The sequence below is a fragment of the Electrona antarctica genome, assembly GCF_951216825.1.
Source record: "Electrona antarctica genome assembly, chromosome: 24".
Lineage (NCBI taxonomy): Eukaryota > Metazoa > Chordata > Actinopteri > Myctophiformes > Myctophidae > Electrona > Electrona antarctica.
In genome coordinates this window covers 3,738,136-3,759,848 of record NC_136803.1, presented here as the reverse complement: position 1 = coordinate 3,759,848, position 21,713 = coordinate 3,738,136, and the positions used below count along the sequence as shown (strand labels likewise).

Here is a 21,713-nt window from a genome sequence, read left to right as displayed (position 1 = left end):
CCCCCCTGGAACTCCCTCAAGTACCCCTGGGGGTCCCCGGACCCCACTTTGGGAACCACTGCCGTAGACTACATAATCGTACCGCGGTGGGACTATAATATACACTGCAATTTTAACCGACAAGCGTAGTTGAGTCATCACTACAAAACTCCACCCTGCCCGGCCCCCCCAGGCAGTTTTAAACAAACACCACCCTCATTAGCGGACCCCATCTGACCCAGGTCGACAACGTGTAGCTGTCAGTCAAGAACAGAAGATCTGCACTGGGCGCCAAACTCTTATGACTACGCACTGAAATAACCGTGAGTCCAGCAACGGCTTTCAATCACACAGCATGTCAATAATAACTGCAGGGTGCGTGCGATATTGACATTGTGACATCCATGTCAAAAGCCGGTGGATAAAGGCCCCTAATACAGCAATTTAGGTTCTCAACCTGTGACCCACAGGTTAAGAACCTTGAGGGACGCCCAGAGGGTCGCCACATGATTTTGAGGGTCTCCCCAGATGACAGTGAAGTGACAATTCAAGGACTTTTAAGACCTCTTTATTGCCTAAAAAAAATATATTAAGAAAAGAAAACAAATTAAATGGAATGAAAGACCATTACTGCATCAAAATGAATCAACAAACTAAACGGTATATTATAAAAACTGGTCAAACATTGGCCAAATTGTCAAATAATATAATAAAGAGGCAAACATTGTGAAAATAGCTGATCTCACAAGCTCACAATGCCTTGTGTAGTGAGGGGGGGGGGGGGAGGGGGGGTCCCAGTTCAAATACGATTTGTGGAGGGGTCCCCAGTTCAAATATAATAAGGTCAAGAACCACTGATCAATAGAGGGTATGCGCGTGACATCAGCGTACCAGGAAGTTATGCGGGAACGCCCACTGAGTGGCAAAAAACTACTTTCTGACAGTGTTAAACTCACCAACATTGCAGCTGTACGAAAAACTTGAATTATCCTCTTTCTATCTGCAAAGTTTTTGTTTCATAAAAATCCACCATAGAAACGTTATGAGCTACTTTCTGTCAAGAAATGCCCTGCATTTGATTATTTTTGTGTCAGAGTTTGGAAGTGCTTGTTTTCATTTTCAATAACACAACATTTTGCCGCCTCCTGCATTTATGTGACATTTAGAAACAGGTGGTACGGCAGGACGGTTGAGTGATTTCCAACGAACGCTTCCAAACTCCAACACTCCATGCTGCTCAATGTTTTGCCACTCAGTCTAGATGAGGGGGGCGTGTCCTGATGGGAAAATCATGCATGTGCATACTCTCTACTCTCTATTCTAGGCAGTCGGGCATCCGGCAGGGTCATCCGGACACCCAGTGTGTACCGTATATACGGTACGTACCTCCCGTCCAGCGTGATGATGTGTGGGTCGGTCAGAGAGTAGCAGATGGAAGTGGGCAGGTCCTGCACCGTGACCTGAGAGGGGGACATTAGAAGAGTGCTGTAAAGTAACTAAGTACATTTACTTTAATCACAATGTTGAGGTTCATTTTGATGCCAATACTTTTGTACTGGAGTACATTTTGAATTCCGGAGTATTTCTAGTATTACTTTTACTTAATTAGTAAAACATGTGAGTACGTTTTCCACCACTGCATGAGGCCTCACTCACACCTTTCGATCTAGCATACAACATTGATGCATGCTTGTTGTATGAATGTTGTGAGTGTCATGGCCGCCCCAATGCATTTCCAATGGAAGTCACATGGTTTGTAGTCCACATTTTGGACTACAAGCTGTTGTATGGCTTTCGGCTGTGTTTCGACTGCCCCCCTCCCCCTCATACAACACAAATGTTGTGTCAAACCATGTGACTCTCATTGGAAATGCATTGGGGCAAGATGTATCACACCCTTTGTATACAACAGCAATCTGTTGCGACCGTGTGAGTGAGGCCTTAGAAGAACAAGAGGTCAACACCGCTCTCCCTCTCCTCCCTGTGACCCTGTGAAGACTTTGATGTCGGGCGGCTGAGAGACGCCCAGTCTGCGTGGGGACTTACACTTACATCACGTCATGATTGATTATGGAAGGTAATTAACGGTTTGGATGAAGAAGGATTGACTCTTGTTTAGGTGGAGCCCGGCGACCAAATAGGGTGTGTGTAAATGGAACCAAATGGACCCGTGTTCTCTTTTAGAGTTAAATTTACGCGGAGTTAAACACAGAGATAAATTAACCCATTTTGACCTGAGATCAGATTCTGATTCTGTCTTCTACATCCTGACAGTTTTCTGAAAAAGCTATGTTTCTATGTCAGTGGTTCTTCGATTTTTCAAAAATAGCAGACCTACAAGCTCGTAGCGCGCCACTCGGTGGCGCGCTACGAGCTTGAGATAAAAGGAAGCCAGAGATAAAAAGAAGGGGTAACAAAATATCAAATGTTCTGTGGCCTGATGTAAAAAATAAATCGAGAATCACTAGACACTAGTTTAGATGGATTGAGATGTAATCCATGGATTCTGATGAATTATAACGTTGATATGACTGATGATGTACAATTTAAAAAACAGATGGAGCTTACAAAGCATTTAAACAGCCTTTAAAGACATGAAATCCCCCTGCATCCCTGGCACTCGCTGGTGAAAAATAACTAAGTACATTTATTCAAGCACTGGAATTGACTTTACTTGAACTGTGCTTGAGTATATGTATGTTTTATACGTTATAATATAAATAAGGGCATTCCACATTTGAGTGGCGGTGCTGTAGAAGGAGAATTTACCCACATGACCTGACGAAGATGCGACCGATACATCATAACGTTGTTAACTTTTTTACTTACTAAATAAATGAAGGGCTTAAACTGTCTGAGTTGCTCCAGTGCCTCCCTTCCTCTTACCCATATTTGTTTTGAAAGTGGGTGGTACTGGTACCAGATCGTTGTTCTGGCTCCCTCTAGTATTGTGGCTGTGGGTATCGCTCACTGTTTTGAGGTAGTCAGGTATGCGGGCACTGAGGGCATTAAGGGCAACGTTGCATTTACAATTTACACCACACAGGCCTCACTTTGAGGGGAGCGGGGACGTAGCTCAATAATAACTGCAGGGTGCGTGCGATATTGACATTGTGATATCCATATCAAAGGCCGGTGGATAAGGCCCCTAATACAGCAATTTAGGTTCTCAACCTGTGACCCACAGCCCACAGGTTAAGAACCTTGAGGGACGCCCAGAGGGTCGCCACATGATTTTGAGGGGCTCCCCAGATGACAGTGAAGTGACAATTCAAGGACTTTTAAGACCTCTTTATTACCTAAAAAAATTATATTAACCCATTTTGACCTGAGATCAGATTCTATAAATGTCTTCTACATCCTGACAGTTTTCTGAAAAAGCTATGTTTCTGTGTCAGTCGTTCTTCGATTTTTCAAAAATAGCAGACCTACAAGCTCGTATGAGCTTGTAGATCTGCTATTTTTCAATAACTAAAGCATAACATAATGCTAACACCAAAAGGGGTTCCCGCCCAAAATGGGTTTACAATGTCCACCACCCAGGCCTCACTTTGAGGGGAGTGGGGACGTACTCACTTTGAGGGGAGCGGGGACGTAGCTCCTCCAGAGCCGCGGCGCCCCGGGGCCGGGCACAGCGCTGAGCATGCTGGGGCGGTTCCCGTCGCGGGTGAAGTCGCTGACGGCGGTGAGCAGCACGGTGGCGCTGGCGCAGCGGCCGCCGCCTCCCTGGCAGCCCGCACCGGGTTCCAGCGACGCCTGGCAGGAGGACAGCGCCACGTTGGGGGCCTCGTGACCCCCCAGGCCGTCTGGAAGAAGAGGTCAACAACAACAGGTCGTCAGTATGTTATCTACCGGTCAAACTGTCACCAGAGACTATGGGCTGTATTTTGAGTGTCTTAAGTACCAGGTCTTATGACTTAACTTAAGACCTGGAGGTGTGGCCAAGGCTGTTTAGCTATTTTGAGTGGCCAAACAGCATTGGCCACACCTCCAGGTCTTAAGTTAAGTCATAAGACCTGGTACTTAAGACACTCAAAATACAGCCCCCTGTGTGGTCTCTAGTGTTTTATTCTTTATCTAATTTGTATTCTCTCTCTTTAGAAAAGAATACAACCCTTACATACCCTATTTTTTCTGTCAGGTTTTGTTCCCGCATTATTATTATTATTGACTGACACTCAAAATAATTGAGTGAGTGACAACCGGAAAATGATGCCCATGATTCGCGCAAAGGCCTCACAGGACACTGGAAACATTTGGTATTGTTGATATTGAGCGTGTCCAAATGGACATCTGATTCCATTTGAACACTGAGGATTTTTACAGTGTAGATTGGGGTCTGACAAAAATATATAAAAAAAATCACACCCGTGTGAACCGAGTGGTGCAAGGTCTTATATAGCCTGATCAGCTGTGGTCTGACGTAATGTCAGTGACCATAGTAACCATGCTCATTCTTTTGGTACGAACAAACACAGGGTACACGGGGTACACAGGTACAAAGCCAGTTGTTGGAGTGGTTTGCACCACTCAAAAAAGCAATTATTAAGTAAGGGAGTCTAATGGTCTAATGCAGGGGTCCTCAACTAGAAATGCTGAAGGTCCACTAATCATTTTTGAAAAAGACTAAGGTCCGGGGCCCATGCCACGCAGCGCGGGCCACGTAGCGGCCAGCGGAGAGCGGGGCAGAGTATGGAAATAAAATGTTTCACAAATATTCCCCTCCAAAAATTCACAGCAAATGAGAGGTATTGTGTTGAGGCACAAAGAACACTTTTATTTTGTCAAGTTTGTTTGTTTTTTGCCCAGGGTCCACAGAGGTGGTCCGCGGTCCGGTCGTGGACCGCGGTCCGCCTATTGAGGACCCCTGGTCTAATGCATGTCAAACTGGGGGTCCTTGCATTTAAAAAGGTTGACAATCACTGAAGTAAACTATACTGGAACCCCCGATTTACACTGTGGCATGTGTAACAAGCCTGAGAGTCAGAGATCTAAGAAACCCATTTAGATCTGACCTGGATCGCTAACGCTGAGTGCCAGAGGAACGCCACACTGGTGATCAAGCTGCTGCGGTCCGTGGCACGGGATGGGGACAGTGCTGTAGATGGTCACCTCGTGCTCCTTGCCGTTCTCTGCTATGTGGAGAACATCAGGAGAGAACTGCACGCAGGAGAACAGAGAACATCAGGAGAGAACTGCACACAGGAGAACAGAGAACATCAGGAGAGAACTGCACACAGGAGAACAGAGAAGAAGAATCAGTACAATTAGCCCTTCGCTAAACCCCACCCCAAAAGCGATTGTCCAATGCCAATCCAAGTAGTTTAGCAACCGTTGCTAAGCTGGGTGTAGGATCCGTAATGTGTCTGCATTCTAATGTGTCTTTATGATGGACGTAAGGTATATGTCACTTTAATGGGCACTGCACAGGTAGTGATGGGGCGCTACCACTCTACCTATTCATGGCGTTTACCTGTCACTTGGGTGAAGGAAGTTGGACAAAGAGAGGAGGTGAGCGTGGGAGAAGACATTTTCTGTTGACCGTATCAAACGCACCTTTTTATCACCTTAACATCCACGTTTAGTTATAGCTACAAGCCTGGGAACAGTTGTAACGTACGTGTGGTGACTGAATAAACGGTCAGACTTACACCTGGAGTGGACCTGGTTAATTTGCGCGCGCGTCATACAAAGCGTCTCTTTACTCTCATGTTTAGCTCCTCGCGGCGGCCCTTTAAACCGCCCCAATACTGGGCATGAAGCTTTCATCACCTCACAGCTGTCAATGTTATTCTGCATGGCTGTGTTGTTCAACACATACACAGCTTAACGTTGGGAAAGTTACACGGCTGAACCTTGTCTGCTCATTTCTTTGTTTAATCGCTTCCAAGTTCACTCGTTTATCCTGTATGCTGTATGAGTTCTCTCCCGATTGGATGAAATTAGTATCCAAGGTTCCCAACCTGAAAATGTATTTTCTGTTTATCTAAAGTGTCAGAGAGACGGGGAGACTCTCTGACACTCTTTAGTAATAATTAGGGCTGTGAATCTTTGGGTGTCCCACGATTCGATTCCGATTCTTGGGGTCACGATTCGATTCAAAATAGTTGTTTTTTTCTCGATTCAACTCGATTCTCAATCCAAAAACGATTTTTTTAACTAACTTGAAAATGACTGAAGACATGATGTTTACTGTGAAAAATGTAATAAGCTTACATTTCATATCACAAACACCATGTAGTGAAAACTCCTGTAACTGTAACCAGAAAAAGAAATCTAAAAAAAATAATCGATTTTTGGAAATTATGAATCGATTTTGAATCATTCATAACGGAATCGCCTGAGATGGCTAGGACATGTACTGAGGATGGAGCAGGACTGCATCACAAACGTGGCCTTAAGATGGACACCACCAGGCAAAAGAAAACCTGGGAGGCCCAAAACCACCTGGCGCAGAACTGTGAGCTGGAACAGATCAACCTGTCCTGGGGAGGAGGAGAGGAGCAACATGCTGCCAGGGATCGGATGCAATGGAGAGCACTCATTGAAGCCTTATGTCCCATAGGGGACGAAGAGGAGTAAGTGAGTGAGTGCTCGGAAAGCTTATCTTAACAAGAATAAATGATGGAACAGTTATTTACCTATAAATCATAATAAATAACGTGTTCCTATGATAAAGTACTGAGTTTTAAAAACATATATATACCTTGAGTCCGGCATAGAAGCTCTCACTCTCTCGTGGTGCAGATTGTACTGTACTGTAGTTGGCTCTGAACGTTGACACGCTGCAGGAAAACTGGAAACACAAAAGATTTCAGTGCTTTGACTTTACAACCGTTTTGCCCCACTCTTTACATCTGATTAATACACTTTATTCGTATAGCACATTTAAATGTGAGAAAGTATTTGACACAAGAATCCACAACACAAAGACAAAAAAACAATGCATACCAATAACATAAAACAAGAAATGCATTCAAACTAAAAGCTGCTTTATAAAGGTGAGTTTTCAGAAAGGATTTAAAAGTGGGGAACAGACTCAGTAAGCTTTATCTCCTTGGGGGTAGGGAGGGCATTCCAAAGTGTCCGAATTCTGAACACAAAAGCACAAAATCCCCGTTTGCTTTCGAAGCCACACTTTGGAATGACAAGCAGTGCTTTTTGCCCCGAAGGCCCGAGGCCACGTCATAGGACACGCTGTACGTCTGGTCCAGCTCTCCCTTCAGGAAATCAGGCACAGCAATGTCGTGTCAGCATTATGCGTTGCATATGGCTGGCCGTTGATGACGTGCGGACGGGTGAATTGATCCAAACATTGCACTGATTGCAGCATGTCGCGTTTCTCCTAACATTACATACTTGCTGTCAGGCAGAAACCTTGTATCTCCGTTTTTCGACTTTTAATTTTTTGTGGTTTTCTCCTTTATTTTATATTTTTTATGGAGGGACAGACAGTAGGCTGACAGGAAATGGGGAGAGAGATGGGGGGGTTGACATGCAGTAAAGGCCGTCGGGATCGGGAGTCGAACCCACGGCACACTGCCAGACTGGATTGCCAGCCAGGGTGCCTGGACCGCTGAGCCACGGCCCAGGCCTCGACTTTTAATTATTGTTTTTTTTCTTTTGTTTTTGCAAATGAATGCCCTATACGTCGTCGTTCAACACTCAACAGTGCCATGAGAAAGTTGTAAAAATGTATGTGAAAGTGGAAGTATAGTTATGTGTGCTTGTATACAAATTGAAACAATGAAACATGTTAAGAGCTTGCTCCCTGAAAAGTAACAGATTTTGGACATACAAGATTTCCACCCGACAGCGACAAAAGTATGGCCGATGACGTATTGGTGAATTGGATCCAACAGTTGAGCACGTGGCGTGCCTGGCTGACAGAACACATGGACACTGCGCTGAGTGCTCCAGAAACACAGAGAAAGCTGTCACCTTTGACCCCGGCACAGCTGTGACATAAGCAAGTGTGAAAACGTGGGGCCCCAGAGCAGTGGTGGAAAGTATAACTACTGTTACGTAAGTACATTTACTGCTCGGGTACTGTATGCAAGTACAACTATGAGGCGTTTTTACTTTACTGTACTGTATTAGAATTGTCCGATACTTCTACTCAAGAGGCAAATGTTGTAGGTACTTTTTACTCCACTGCAGTCGTTTTAAAAGTTGTGGATTTAAATTGTTAAATTAATGTGTACAGCATTTACCTCCGAGATGTAGGGGAGCATTTATTGATTGAAGTATTTATTAACAGTTTGAAGAATTACAGTACATTTCAAGCACAACTCAATACAAAAAACTGTTAACTTGTGAGTGGACGACCCAATAAAGCACTAGACTTGTTTACAAGAGGGTCCACCTTGTTCAATTCATCATAACATTTAGAGACATACAAATAGCGAGAAAAAAAACATTTTTATGAATATGAAGTACAAAGTACCGGTACTTCAACATTTGTACTACTTACATTTAAAAAAAATAGCAGACCTACAAGCTCATAGCGCGCCACCGAGTGGCGCGCTATGAGCTTGTAGGTCTGCTATTTTTCATTAGCTAAAGTATAACATAATGCTTAGTTAAAACACCAAAAGGGGTTCCCGTCCAGAATGGGTTAGGCAAAAATAGCCGATCTACAAGCTCACGATGCGTCTTATAAGAGATTTTGATGGGAAAAAGCGGTCAAAGTCCAGTTCTCCAAGACCACAGGGGCTTAAGTGGTTAAATAAAGTACTTGAGTAAATGTACTCGGTTACTTTCCACCACTGGGTGGGTGGAGGGGGAGGGGGGAGGCTTAACGTGTCCCAGACAACATACGTGTCCAAATATGGCGAGGAGGAGCGAGCGGTTAGCCTCACAGCTGGACGGAGGAGAGGAGACTGTCGGACTGTGCGGTGCGTTGCGGTGGGCGATGACATCAACTGAGTGTCACATAAGCTCCGCGTTTGGGAGGGATAATAAGCTCCCCGGTTGCCCCGGTTCCAGGGGGAACCGTGGCTGTAGGGCAGAAATCTCATATCTCTATATTTTAATATTTTTGAATGTGGTGTACAGTGATATTTCTTTGCTACAATAAGTGATAAATAACTATATTCTGATAATAATCATTGCTATATATGTAGAGTGTTTGTTCAACTTTATTTTCATTAAAATAAACCAGAACTGGAACAGATTGAAGCAGATTAATGGGTTCTCCCTCTTAATTAGAGGAAATTGCCATCACCTCTCCTGAAAATGTATTTTCTGTTTAGAGACCCCTGTTCCTGAACATAGACTTAGTTTATAGCAATGATTACTATCAGAATATATAAACAATTAACCAACTAATATCACTTACACCAGTGGTTAAGCTGCGTGTGCAGCCAAGCGTCAAGGTGCTCTTGAGAAAAGGCAGCTAAAGTTCCACAACGGCCTCAAAGCCCAGGAGGGATAAGAGAATAATGATACACGTGCACGCACGCACGCACGCACGCACACAGGGAATGATATAGCCATTCAGAAACAGAGCTTGTGGTGCACTGTTGGGTGCACAGTTCAAGGTTTAAGTGGTTAAGCCACGTCGTCTGGGATTTCGGATAATTGTCATTGTATTAATGGCTCAAAGCTTATTTAATACTTTCTAAAATAGCCATATCTACTCGTTATTCTACAAGCCTGGATAATAGCCGATCTACAAGCTCCCACGTTGTGAGCTTGTAGATAATGACATGGAGGAATTTGGCAGGTGGTATTTCAGATTGTGTGCCGTGCACTGCTGCCCTGTATACCATACCATAGCACAGCACAATTTAAATGAGAAAGAATCCATTTAAATAGAAAGCATGTGGAGGGGGGGAGAGACAGGCTTGTTTAAGCTGGATCTGATTTCACAGCCCTCCATCTCTCTCTCTCTCTCTCGACAGGTCACCATGATCCATTGTTTAAACCCCGTCCTCACCTGCTCACGAGCGGGGTCAACCTCGTTCAGCATGCCTTGATCACACTGAGCCTGGCTCTCATTACTTCAGACTGTCGTTTGGATCACATGTGGTTCGATTGAGTTTTTTGGAAGAAAAATAAATTGCAGCACAGACATGCAGCAGCGACGTTCATCGTTATATTTTAGGAAAGATTTGCTATATTTTGTGCAACAACATACGGTACTGTATATCAGAGATGCCCACGAGTCTCGGAACTGGAGTCCGAGTCGAGTCGGGAGTCTTTTGACAGCGAGTCTGAGACTCTGAGTCGAGTCCCGAGTCTCTTGACAGCGAGTCCGAGTCGAGTCCCGAGTCTCTTGACAGCGAGTCCGAGACTCCGAGTCGAGTCCCGAGTCTTTTGACAGCGAGTCCGAGACTCCGAGTCGAGTCCCGAGTCTCTTGACAGCGAGTCCGAGTCGAGTCCCGAGTCTTTGACCAAGAGTCCGAGTCGAGTCTGAAGTCTCCGTTTTCCCTCGTGTATATATTTATATGAAAAAAACAAAACAAAAAACTCTAGGCCTATCATATTATAAAGTATACCTCACTGCCCCAGGCTGATAGATGACCCGATATGGAAGAAAAATAAATTGCAGCACAGACATGCAGCAGCGACGTTCATCGTTATCTTTTAGGAAAGATTGGCCATTTTTTGCTATATTTTTTGCAACAACATACGGTACAGTATATACAGTAGTGCTTGCTGTGTGTTGCTGTAAAATGCCATTTTCCTTTACAAATCAAACCCTGAGCATTAGTAATGATACTAGCAATAGTGTTACAGTAACAGCACAGCCCATTATAGTTTTTGGAAATTTCAGAAACATTTTGACAAATCTTGAGAAGATTCTCTTATGGGGGGTCCCTGGTGCAAAAATCATTTCAAATGGGGTTCAATATGCATCGATTTTGGGGTCCTTGGACCTTGACGTGAAAGTGTTTGTGAGAACCAACAGCCTTTAATATCACTATAATTACCGTCTCTCCCAGCCTGAAGTGCACCCCGTCCATCTCCACCATAGAGAAGGTCTTCATCGTGGACTCCTGCCTGACCTCGGCCTTCATGCTGTGTCCGATGTGTCTGGCCCACACCACCCGGTAGCCCACCGCCATGGCCTGGTGGTGGTCTGGGCCCGACGGAGGGGCGCTGACCCTGACGAAGGAGCACCTCAGGTGGACACTGCTGCCGATGAGCTCCGGGCTGATGACGGGTCTGCTGGGGAGACCAGGGAGGCTTGCTGGATAGGAAGGAACACGATGATGGTGAAGAAGAAGAAAATGAAGACAATGATAATGAAGAAGTAGAAGAAAATAAATGCTAGATTGACATGGTACGTGATTTCTTGCTTATTTATTTGTACAAAATGTTTATTTTTAAAAGGTTAAAGCTCGATATCTGTGCAGTGATCGCTGCATTTGAGTGAAGTAAGTAAACAAAACACATCTGTATCTGTAAAGTTAAATTGACGCTAATCTGGAAGTTGGAGGAAACCACATGCAGTTTCAAGAGGATACAAATCCAACACCAGATAATATAAATCGTTGTCAGGCAGAAATCTTGCAAACCCTTTTGTAAAATGATGCCCTACTTCAAGAGTGTCACACAAAGTAGTAGTAAAAATAGCAGATCTACAAGCTCACAGCTATTTTCACTATTTTAAAAACTATATATAACTATATATAATAATAACAAATAAGAAGAAAGGAAGGGTTTTGGACATACAAGGTTTCTACCCGACAGCAACGGAATACAATCAGTTGGACCTGATAGTGTATTTTGGCTAAGCAGCTCTCATTCCCATGTGAACACACTGTACATGCCCTCTTATCAGCCTTGTTTACTCCCTCCTAGCTAGGACACTCCATCCAGACTTAATCATAACAACGTGTACTATATTAACCATTTCAGAATGGCATACGAGAATAAAACTGAAACAAGATGAATAGTGAATTAATTATGAATGAATAATCAAACAGGAATATTTGTATTGGACAGTGTTGTTTTCGTCGACTAAAACTAAGACGAAAAATGTTCGTCGACTACCTTTTTCCACTGACAAAAACGAATGGAAACTAAATGAAAACTAAGCTATGATGACTAAGAATAAATATACTGACAATTTCGTCGACAAACAAAAACTAGACTAAAATGTTAGGAAGGGACTAGTGGACAAGAGATCCAGTATAAGTCATTTTACACTTGGTTGCATGCTGAAAATAGCTGATCTACAAGCTCACAAGCTATTTTGTGAGCTATTTTCAGCAAGTGTAAAAGCACTCATTAAGACGGCATCAAGGCCCGCCAAAATACATTTTAGTCGACTAAATCAACTGTAGATATTGGGTAGGTATTGGGTGAAATACAGACTCCTGTGGGATCCCGTTTAATGAAGTTCTGAGTAGTTTATTTCGTCACCTTTGCATTGCCCGTTGATCTCCACTTCACCCGGAGGGCAGAGTTTTGGTCCAAAGGCTGGTGAAACTGCAAAGAAATGTGTGGATTCAGGAATCAGTTCCACCGACCTGGAAACAAGAGCTTGACACTCTGCTCTACTGAACAAAAATGAAATACATGCATACGTACATTTTATTATATCAGTATACAGTCAGTCTTTCTTTAACCCATTTTGGGCGGGAACCCCTTTTGGTGTTAGCATTATGCTATGCTTTAGCTATTGAAAAATAGCAGATCTACAAGCTCGTAGCGCGCCACCGAGTGGCGCGCTACGAGCTTGTAGGTCTGCTATTTTTGAAAAATCGAAGAACGACTGACATAGAAACATAGCTTTTTCAGAAAACTGTCAGGATGTAGAAGACATTTTTAGAATCTGATCTCAGGTCAAAATGGATTCATTCCAATTTGTCATGAAAGTATTGTAGTCTCCATGCGTGTGTGTGTGCGTGTGTGTGTGTGTGTGTGTGTGTGTGTGTGTGTGTGTGTGTCTCACTGTGTCTGCACTGACTCAAAGTCTACTGCATCATTGTCAAATCATGAGGATCAATGCCAAGGTCAAATGGGCAAATTATCGATAAACACGATAATAGCCGATCTACATGATCCGCAGAAACCCTCACCTCTCCAGTGAATACAGCAGTAGCACATTGGATTATCCCATTTTGGGCGGGAACCCCTTTTGGTGTTAGCATCATGTTATGCTTTAGCTATTGAAAAATAGCAGATCTACAAGCTCATAGCGCGCCACCGAGTGGCGCGCTACGAGCTTGTAGATCTGCTATTTTTGAAAAATCGAAGAACGACTGACATAGAAACATAGCTTTTTCAGAAAACTGTCAGGATGTAGAAGACATTTTTAGAATCTGATCTCAGGTCAGAATGGGTTATAGTGAACAGAGCAGTGAGTAGCAGGACCTCCTGTACAGAGTGGATACCTTCTCCAGTAGCAGGACCTCCTGTCCAGAGTGGATACCTTCTCCAGGGTTATAGTGAACAGAGCAGTGAGTAGCAGGACCTCCTGTACAGAGTGGATACCTTCTCCAGTAGCAGGACCTCCTGTACAGAGTGGATACCTTCTCCAGGGTTATAGTGAACAGAGCAGTGAGTAGCAGGACCTCCTGTACAGAGTGGATACCTTCTCCAGGGTTATAGTGAACAGAGCAGTGAGTAGCAGGACCTCCTGTCCAGAGTGGATACCTTCTCCAGGGTTATAGTGAACAGAGCAGTGAGTAGCAGGACCTCCTGTACAGAGTGGATACCTTCTCCAGGGTTATAGTGAACAGAGCAGTGAGTAGCAGGACCTCCTGTACAGAGTGGATACCTTCTCCAGGGTTATAGTGAACAGAGCAGTGAGTAGCAGGACCTCCTGTACAGAGTGGATACCTTCTCCAGGGTTATAGTGAACAGAGCAGTGAGTAGCAGGACCTCCTGTCCAGAGTGGATACCTTCTCCAGGACCTCCTGTCCAGAGTGGATACCTTCTCCAGAGTTATAGTGAACAGAGCAGTGAGTAGCAGGACCTCCTGTACAGAGTGGATACCTTCTCCAGGGTTATAGTGAACAGAGCAGTGAGTAGCAGGACCTCCTGTACAGAGTGGATACCTTCTCCAGGGTTATAGTGAACAGAGCAGTGAGTAGCAGGACCTCCTGTACAGAGTGGATACCTTCTCCAGAGTTATAGTGAACAGAGCAGTGAGTAGCAGGACCTCCTGTACAGAGTGGATACCTTCTCCAGGGTTATAGTGAACAGAGCAGTGAGTAGCAGGACCTCCTGTACAGAGTGGATACCTTCTCCAGGGTTATAGTGAACAGAGCAGTGAGTAGCAGGACCTCCTGTACAGAGTGGATACCTTCTCCAGGGTTATAGTGAACAGAGCAGTGAGTAGCAGGACCTCCTGTCCAGAGTGGATACCTTCTCCAGGGTTATAGTGAACAGAGCAGTGAGTAGCAGGACCTCCTGTACAGAGTGGATACCTTCTCCAGGGGCCAGTGAGTAGCAGGACCTCCTGTACAGAGTGGATACCTTCTCCAGGGTTATAGTGAACAGAGCAGTGAGTAGCAGGACCTCCTGTACAGAGTGGATACCTTCTCCAGGGTTATAGTGAACAGAGCAGTGAGTAGCAGGACCTCCTGTCCAGAGTGGATACCTTCTCCAGGGTTATAGTGAACAGAGCAGTGAGTAGCAGGACCTCCTGTCCAGAGTGGATACCTTCTCCAGGGTTATAGTGAACAGATCAGTGAGTAGCAGGACCTCCTGTCCAGAGTGGATACCTTCTCCAGGGTTATAGTGAACAGAGCAGTGAGTAGCAGGACCTCCTGTACAGAGTGGATACCTTCTCCAGGGTTATAGTGAACAGAGCAGTGAGTAGCAGGACCTCCTGTACAGAGTGGATACCTTCTCCAGGGTTATAGTGAACAGAGCAGTGAGTAGCAGGACCTCCTGTCCAGAGTGGATACCTTCTCCAGGGTTATAGTGAACAGAGCAGTGAGTAGCAGGACCTCCTGTACAGAGTGGATACCTTCTCCAGGGTTATAGTGAACAGAGCAGTGAGTAGCAGGACCTCCTGTACAGAGTGGATACCTTCTCCAGGGTTATAGTGAACAGAGCAGTGAGTAGCAGGACCTCCTGTCCAGAGTGGATACCTTCTCCAGGGTTATAGTGAACAGAGCAGTGAGTAGCAGGACCTCCTGTCCAGAGTGGATACCTTCTCCAGGGTTATAGTGAACAGAGCAGTGAGTAGCAGGACCTCCTGTCCAGAGTGGATACCTTCTCCAGGGGCGACTCAGATTCCATCAGGGCATTCACCCATGATGCACTGCTGCTGTTAGTTAGCCAAGTTTTTTCTTTTCTTTTTTTTTTTTAAACTTGCACTTTATTCTTTATTGCTTGCTACAAAAGGAGGGATACACAGAAAAATACCTTTTATTTATTATTGCGGCTGAGAACGCACCAATTCTACAGAGTACACACCGGATCTCTGTGTGTTCGGGGGAGGGGGGGGGGGGGGGGGGGGGGGTGGGAAGAGTACGCGTTGGCTTCCCATTGGCCAAACCGACCCGTCGACTTCATGGATTGGAGGTTTGTGCAGTTTAACCAAGCTCGCCACTCGGTGGCGCGCTATGAGCTTGTAGATCTGCTATTTTTCAATAGCTAAAGCATAACATAATGCTAACACCAAAAGGGGTTCCCGCCCAAAATGGGTTAAAGCAGTGTTTCTCAAAGTAGGGTCCGGGGACCCCCATGGGGTACTTGAGAGGGTTCCATGGGGTCCCCAGCAAAATGTGTTAATACAACCGCTGTGAGCTTGTAGATCAGCTATTTTCAAAATTATTGAAAGAAAGATCTCTGTGGGGGGGGGGGGGGGGGGGAGTGCGCGTTGGCTTCCCATTGGCCAAACCGACCCGTCGACTTCATGGATTGGAGGTTTGTGCAGTTTAACCAGTATATTAGTCTCTGATTGGCCGACGCGACCCTTCGGTTTAACCCTGTAAGCCCCAACGATGCTTCTTGGTAACATTTTTTTTTTAATTAATTACTTAATTAATATATTTATTTTTCTGTTCTTTTTTCACCTAAACATCATCATTGATGTTCATTGTTTAGTCTTGCAATGCCATTGGTCATGATATTTGCATATAAATACCCCCCACAGAGGCACAAATTTACACAACTTCAAAATCTCTGGACATGACATTTGACCTTTAACCCTGATAAAAAGTAATTAAAATGCCTGTAATATATATTTTTGTGACCATTAGAATGTCTAGAACATTTATTATTGTGAAAGATATCCCCCAAATGTAAATTATTAATGAATTATTATTATTTTAATAATTATTATAAATGTGCATAAAATTTGCATAAAACTTTTTTTTTATATTGCCGAGCTTCACTTAGTTTGTGCTGCGTTGCCAAATGTACTGCAGGTGGCATCGTGTGTAATGGGACAGAAGGTACGAGAGCTGTGGTCATAGTGAGGGTCGCGGACGAAACCGGTGGCGTGAAGCAAAATGCAAAGTTGACAACGAGTACATCAGAAACAGAAGTAATTGTACAATGAGAGGAGCATGCAGTGCACTACCCTGAGTAGGCTGGCGTCCATCTAGCATATTTAATGTAAAGTACTTTCTGTTAAAAGTACTTTCTGTTCTTCCACTAAAGGGATATTTCACTTTCAAAAAAACGTTGTCATTTCATCATCTATTCAGTCTTATGTGAACACCCCAGACAGTTTTTAAGTTGCTTCATTCAGTATTTAGATATTTGATATTAATTTTAGCTTCCCCGCCCCCTCCCTATACAAACCCATTATAACTTAAAACACCCGACCTATTTTCTGTTGACTGATATTGTCCTTCTAATACGTGAGGGGCCGTGGTTTGTCATTTACTGTTTTCATTTATTTTTAATAATTATTTTTGATTTTGTGAGGAGCAGCTGAAGCTGAAGAAGATGCAGGCAGCAGAAGGTTCTTTCCCAAAATAATTATTAAAAATAAATGAAAACAGTAAATGACAAACCACGGCACCCTCACGTATTAGAAGGACAATATCAGTCAACAGAAATAAGTTTAGGTGTTTTTGATGAATCTATCATGGTTAAAATTGATTTTTCAGTTATAATGGGTTTGTATAGGGAGGGGGCGGGGCAGCAAAAATTAGTATCAAATATCTAATTACTGAATCAAGCAACATAAAAACTGTCTGTGTTGTTCACATAAGCCTGAGTAGACGATTAAATGACAAAGTTTTTTTGAAAGTGAAATATCCCTTTAAGACATTTTCAGCTCAGTTCTTGCCCTGCAGCGTACCTTTAGCGCAGTATCCCATGCATCCCTGGGTGGGCTGTAGGTAGTAGATGAGGAACTCCCCACAGTTGCGCACGGTGATGGGGATGCGGAAGAGGCAGCAGTCCTTGGCGCTGCCGTGGAAGAACTGCCACGTGGCGCACGCCGAGAGCTGCCGCATCTCGCCGGGGCGCGGCAGGGAGCCGTCCCTCAGCGACAGCCACACGGGTGCCTGGGTTCCACACCGGTTCATCTGCACACAGAGAAATAATGGTTCGGAAAAGACGTTTATTTTATTTGAAAGGCATTTTTTTATTTACTCAATTGTTCTTCGTGTTCCTTTTTTTTGGTGGTCACTTTTTTTAGGGGTTCTTTACAGAACCATTAAAATGAATGGTTCTTTAAAAGCAGTGTTTCTCAAAGTAGGGTCCGGGGACCCCCATGGGGTACTTGAGAGGGTTCCATGGGGTCCCCAGCAAAATGTGTTAATACTGTACAAGCGCTGTGAGCTTGTAGATCAGCTATTTTATCAACACAGATCTTGTATGGGGGTCCCTATAGAGTCCCTTACCATATAGTCCCTATAGGGTCCCTTACCATGGACCAGGAAATGAATCCCAATGCATTTTTCCCATAGACATTTCGTAAAGTATTTATTTAAAGACCTTTTAAGCGCCGTACGAAGCCAACTCGAGTCGTGACAAATCATGACAACACACACAATATTTTGGACCAAACAAATAATTACATAGAAGAAAAACAACAAAAAAAGTGTTGTAACCTGCCGTTTTTTTCTTCTTTCTAATTCTTTGTTTGGCCCAAAACATTGTTTATTGTCATGATTTGTCACGACAAGAGTTGTCTTTGTCCGCGGCGTAAACGCAAATAAATACTTTCTGAAACGTCTATGAGGAAAATGAACGGGGATTTATTTTCCGGGTCTCTCGAGGGGGCGGGACTGCGACGCTCTATAGTCTATAGCTAGCACACACAACATTTTCAGATAGGAGTCCTGTCCTCCTGACAGGAAAATGTTTGAGAACTTTCAAAAGAACCTCGGTCTAAAATGTTCTTTCTGGGGCCTTCTCTCTCTCTCTCTCTCTCTTAGCCAGGACGGCGCCTGGGTTCCGCACCGGTTCACGTGAGGAGAGATGAGAGGACGCAGGCGGTGATTAACCGCAGCGAGGGGTGCAATTATCACCCTGCACCTGGCCTGGGGATGAGCGCTCCTGGGATGAGCTTCTGACACGATGGCAGTCAGCTGCTCTTTGGGCCGCACACAGAAGATGTTTGATGTTTTTAACCCGTTCAGGCCTGACGTCGAAATTTTAAAAAAAAAGTTTTCTAAATCATGACATTTTTCTGAAAGATTTGAGGCAGATTTTAACAATTTTTCAAAAATAGCAGACCTGCTAGGTCTGCTATTTTTCAATAGCTAAAGTTTAACGTAACGCTTAAAACACCAAAAGGGGTTCCCGCCCAGAACGGGTTAACCATTTCAAGGTTGTACTGTGCTGCCGCGCCAGTTGGTGACATGTTGTACCCTCCAAAAAACAGTGGTGGAAAGTATATTAAATTACAGTTTTGAGGTACTTGAGTATATGCTTTTTCTAAACTTTTTCTATTCCGTGTCATTTCCGATTTTAGTGTTGGCTATTCAAAAATAGCAGATATAAAGCTCACAGTGCATATATCTGCTATTTTTGAACATTTTAAATTACCCTGGTTCTCACCTTTTTCAATACTATTCCACATTTCAATAGTATTTGAAAACTGTAGTTGACTAGTTACTAGTAACTGCTGATTACAAAACATGCATTAACCACCCTTTAATATATTTCGGCGGCTATTCAAAAATAACAGATCTACAAGCTGTGCAAAGTGCTGCAATGACCTGTTTTGGAAGAAATTTGACAAATCTCTGAAATGAGACATTCTGCAACATGATGAGTACTGTGGATATATGTTTATGTCAAAACTTTTGTACTTTTACAATTTAGGCCTTTTACTTGTAACACACTAGGCTACTTCTCTACATTGTGGTATTGCTACTTAAAGGACAACTTTAGTTTTTTTCAACCAAGGTTCATGTTTTAGGTTGTTATTAGAGAAAGTAAAAGATGAGTGTTCATTTTTTTTCATTTGCTGCTTTCTTTAGTTTTAGGGATTTTAGCTGTTTTTGACAGGGGGGCGGGGGCATTCGAGCATGGGGCTAAATATGTATTTATTTACAAAATTCTATAGCGATTACTTTTTTTATTATTTACTATAGTCCTACTAGACCCCAAGAAATTACATCTGGCCACAAAAGATCACAGGATCTATACTGAATGTGAAGGTAGCCTACTGGGGGGAAGCACTGTGTGTCATAGGCTCAATTTGCCAGTTTGACACATTCAGTAGATCCCGTGATCTTTTGTGGCCAAATGTAATTTCTTGGAGTCAAGTAGGACTATATTAAAGAATAAAAAAAGAAATCACTATAAAATGTTGTAAAGAAATACATATTTAGCCCCGTGCTCGAATGCCCCCGCCCCCCCCTGTAAAAAACAGCTAAAATCCCTAAAACGAAAGAAAGCAGCAAATTAAAAAAGGATTACACTCACCTTTTACTTTCTCTAATAACAACCTAAAACATGAACCTTGGTTGAAAAAAAACTAAAGTTGTCCTTTAAACCCTTTAATATATTTCGGCGGCTATTCGAAAATAACAGATCTACAAGCTGTGCAAAGTGCTGCAATGACCTTGCAATGACATGAGTACTGTGGATATATTTTTATGTCAAAACTTGTGTACGTTTACACAAGTAAAACTGTCAATTTAGGCCTTTTACTTGTAACACACTAGGCTACTTCTCTACATTGTGGTATTGCCCATTTTGTGGCGCGCTACGAGCTTGTAGGTCTGCTATTTTTGAAAAATCGAAGAACCACTGACATAGAAACATAGCTTTTTCAGAAAACTGTCAGGATGAAGAAGACATTTTTAGAATCTGATTTCATGTCAAAATGGGTTAAGCAAAACATCTTAGTACTTCCACCACTAAAATGAATTTGTGCTTGCTAGAAAATAAAGAAATAAACAAACTAGGAAAGCTAGTTTGGCAAATGTATACTGTAGCACGAATACAGGTGGTAAAAGTTAATGACCGTGCTCTTTAGTACCATTAGCTCAAGAGCTGACCGGACACAGGCACTAATCAGGTCATAATCATGTCATTTACACGGGTGTAAACACAGCTTTGGAATGTTTTAAACAATAGCCACTTGTGTGTAAAGATGCTCATCTTCCCATTAGACTTGAGTTTTACATTTTAATGGAGTCTGTATTTAGACAGTTGCAATTGTTGCAATCATAGCTGAATGGGTATGGGAAACAGAAGGTCCCTGGTTTGCCTTCCGGTCGCTGAGAAAGACCCTGTTATCCCATTTTGACCTGAGATCAGATTCTAAAAAATGTCTTCTACATCCTGACAGTTTTCTGAAAAAGCTATGTTTCTATGTCAGTCGTTCTTCGATTTTTCAAAAATAGCTAAAGCATAACATAATGCTAACACGGTACCAAAAGGGGTAACACCAGAATGGGTTATGTTATGCTAGAAGACATTCATCTCATGCTCTTTCTTTTGTCTATCAGTGGACACTTGAATGATTTGATAAGATTACAAAAAAAAAATTGGAGAGAGGTGTGTACTTTAATGCTTGATTATTCTTTTTATCTTTATCTTTATTTTTATTATTTTCATTATTAGTATCACTATTATTAGTATTTTGTTAGGTGTTTCAGTGCAGTTGCTTCTGGTCTTGATGTAGTGTTTGAGTGGTTTGGAGAGCATCTATGTTGTGTTGATGTTGTAAGTGTATTGTTCTGTGTCGACATGTTTAATGTATTGTTTTGTCTATGTACTGTATTCATTGTGTTGTGCCCGAGGACCCCCTCTAAAACGAGATGATACATCTCAAGGGACTATCCTCTAAAGGAAATAAAATTTCAGTATATATATAATATATATGTTATGCTAGGAGACATTCATCTCATGCTCTTTCTTTTGTCTATCAGTGGGCACTTGAATGATTGAAAAGATTTAAAAGAAAAACAGAAATCCATAACTTTTATCATCTTATCCAGAATTCAAACCCTGGTCTCGCCTTTCTGTTAGGTAGTTCTTTATGTAAAGACCAGAGTAATCTAGTAAGAGAGTAATGACACTCCCGTTGACTCGCATTGTAACAATGGAATGCGGAAGTGCTCATTCTATCTCAATGGAATAGTTCCAGCCATAGGAGCAATGTTTGGAACTATCGCCCATAGGCACCCGCTTTGAGGCGAGATCAAAGCGTGTCACCACTCTCTTACTAGATTACTCTGGTAAAGACGTGCTGGAGACACTCCTCTTCACAGCGATTAGCATTGTGATTCAGCGCTCTAGTATAGAGTTATAGGTAGTTCTTTATGTAAAGACGTGCTGGAGACACTCCTCTTCACAGCGATTATCATTGTGATTCAGCGCTCTAGTATAGAGCGCCGCTCATC

The 21,713-nt window shown here is 43.2% G+C and overlaps 1 protein-coding gene across 3 annotated transcripts in view; it reads right to left on the bottom strand.

The window, feature by feature from the left end:
* LOC306917463 (von Willebrand factor D and EGF domain-containing protein) overlaps positions 1-21,713 on the bottom strand; it is a 105,957-nt gene that overhangs the window by 67,348 nt on the left and 16,896 nt on the right. For all 3 annotated transcript variants that reach the window (XM_079495687.1, XM_079495688.1, XM_079495689.1), the window contains exons 3-9: positions 17,204-17,432; positions 12,355-12,420; positions 10,917-11,176; positions 6,686-6,775; positions 4,995-5,139; positions 3,556-3,785; positions 1,366-1,439 (exon numbers count right to left, since the gene is read on the bottom strand). In XM_079495687.1, the coding sequence (XP_079351813.1) occupies positions 1,366-1,439; positions 3,556-3,785; positions 4,995-5,139; positions 6,686-6,775; positions 10,917-11,176; positions 12,355-12,420; positions 17,204-17,432 (1,094 nt within the window). The remainder of the gene's footprint in view (positions 1-1,365; positions 1,440-3,555; positions 3,786-4,994; positions 5,140-6,685; positions 6,776-10,916; positions 11,177-12,354; positions 12,421-17,203; positions 17,433-21,713) is intronic.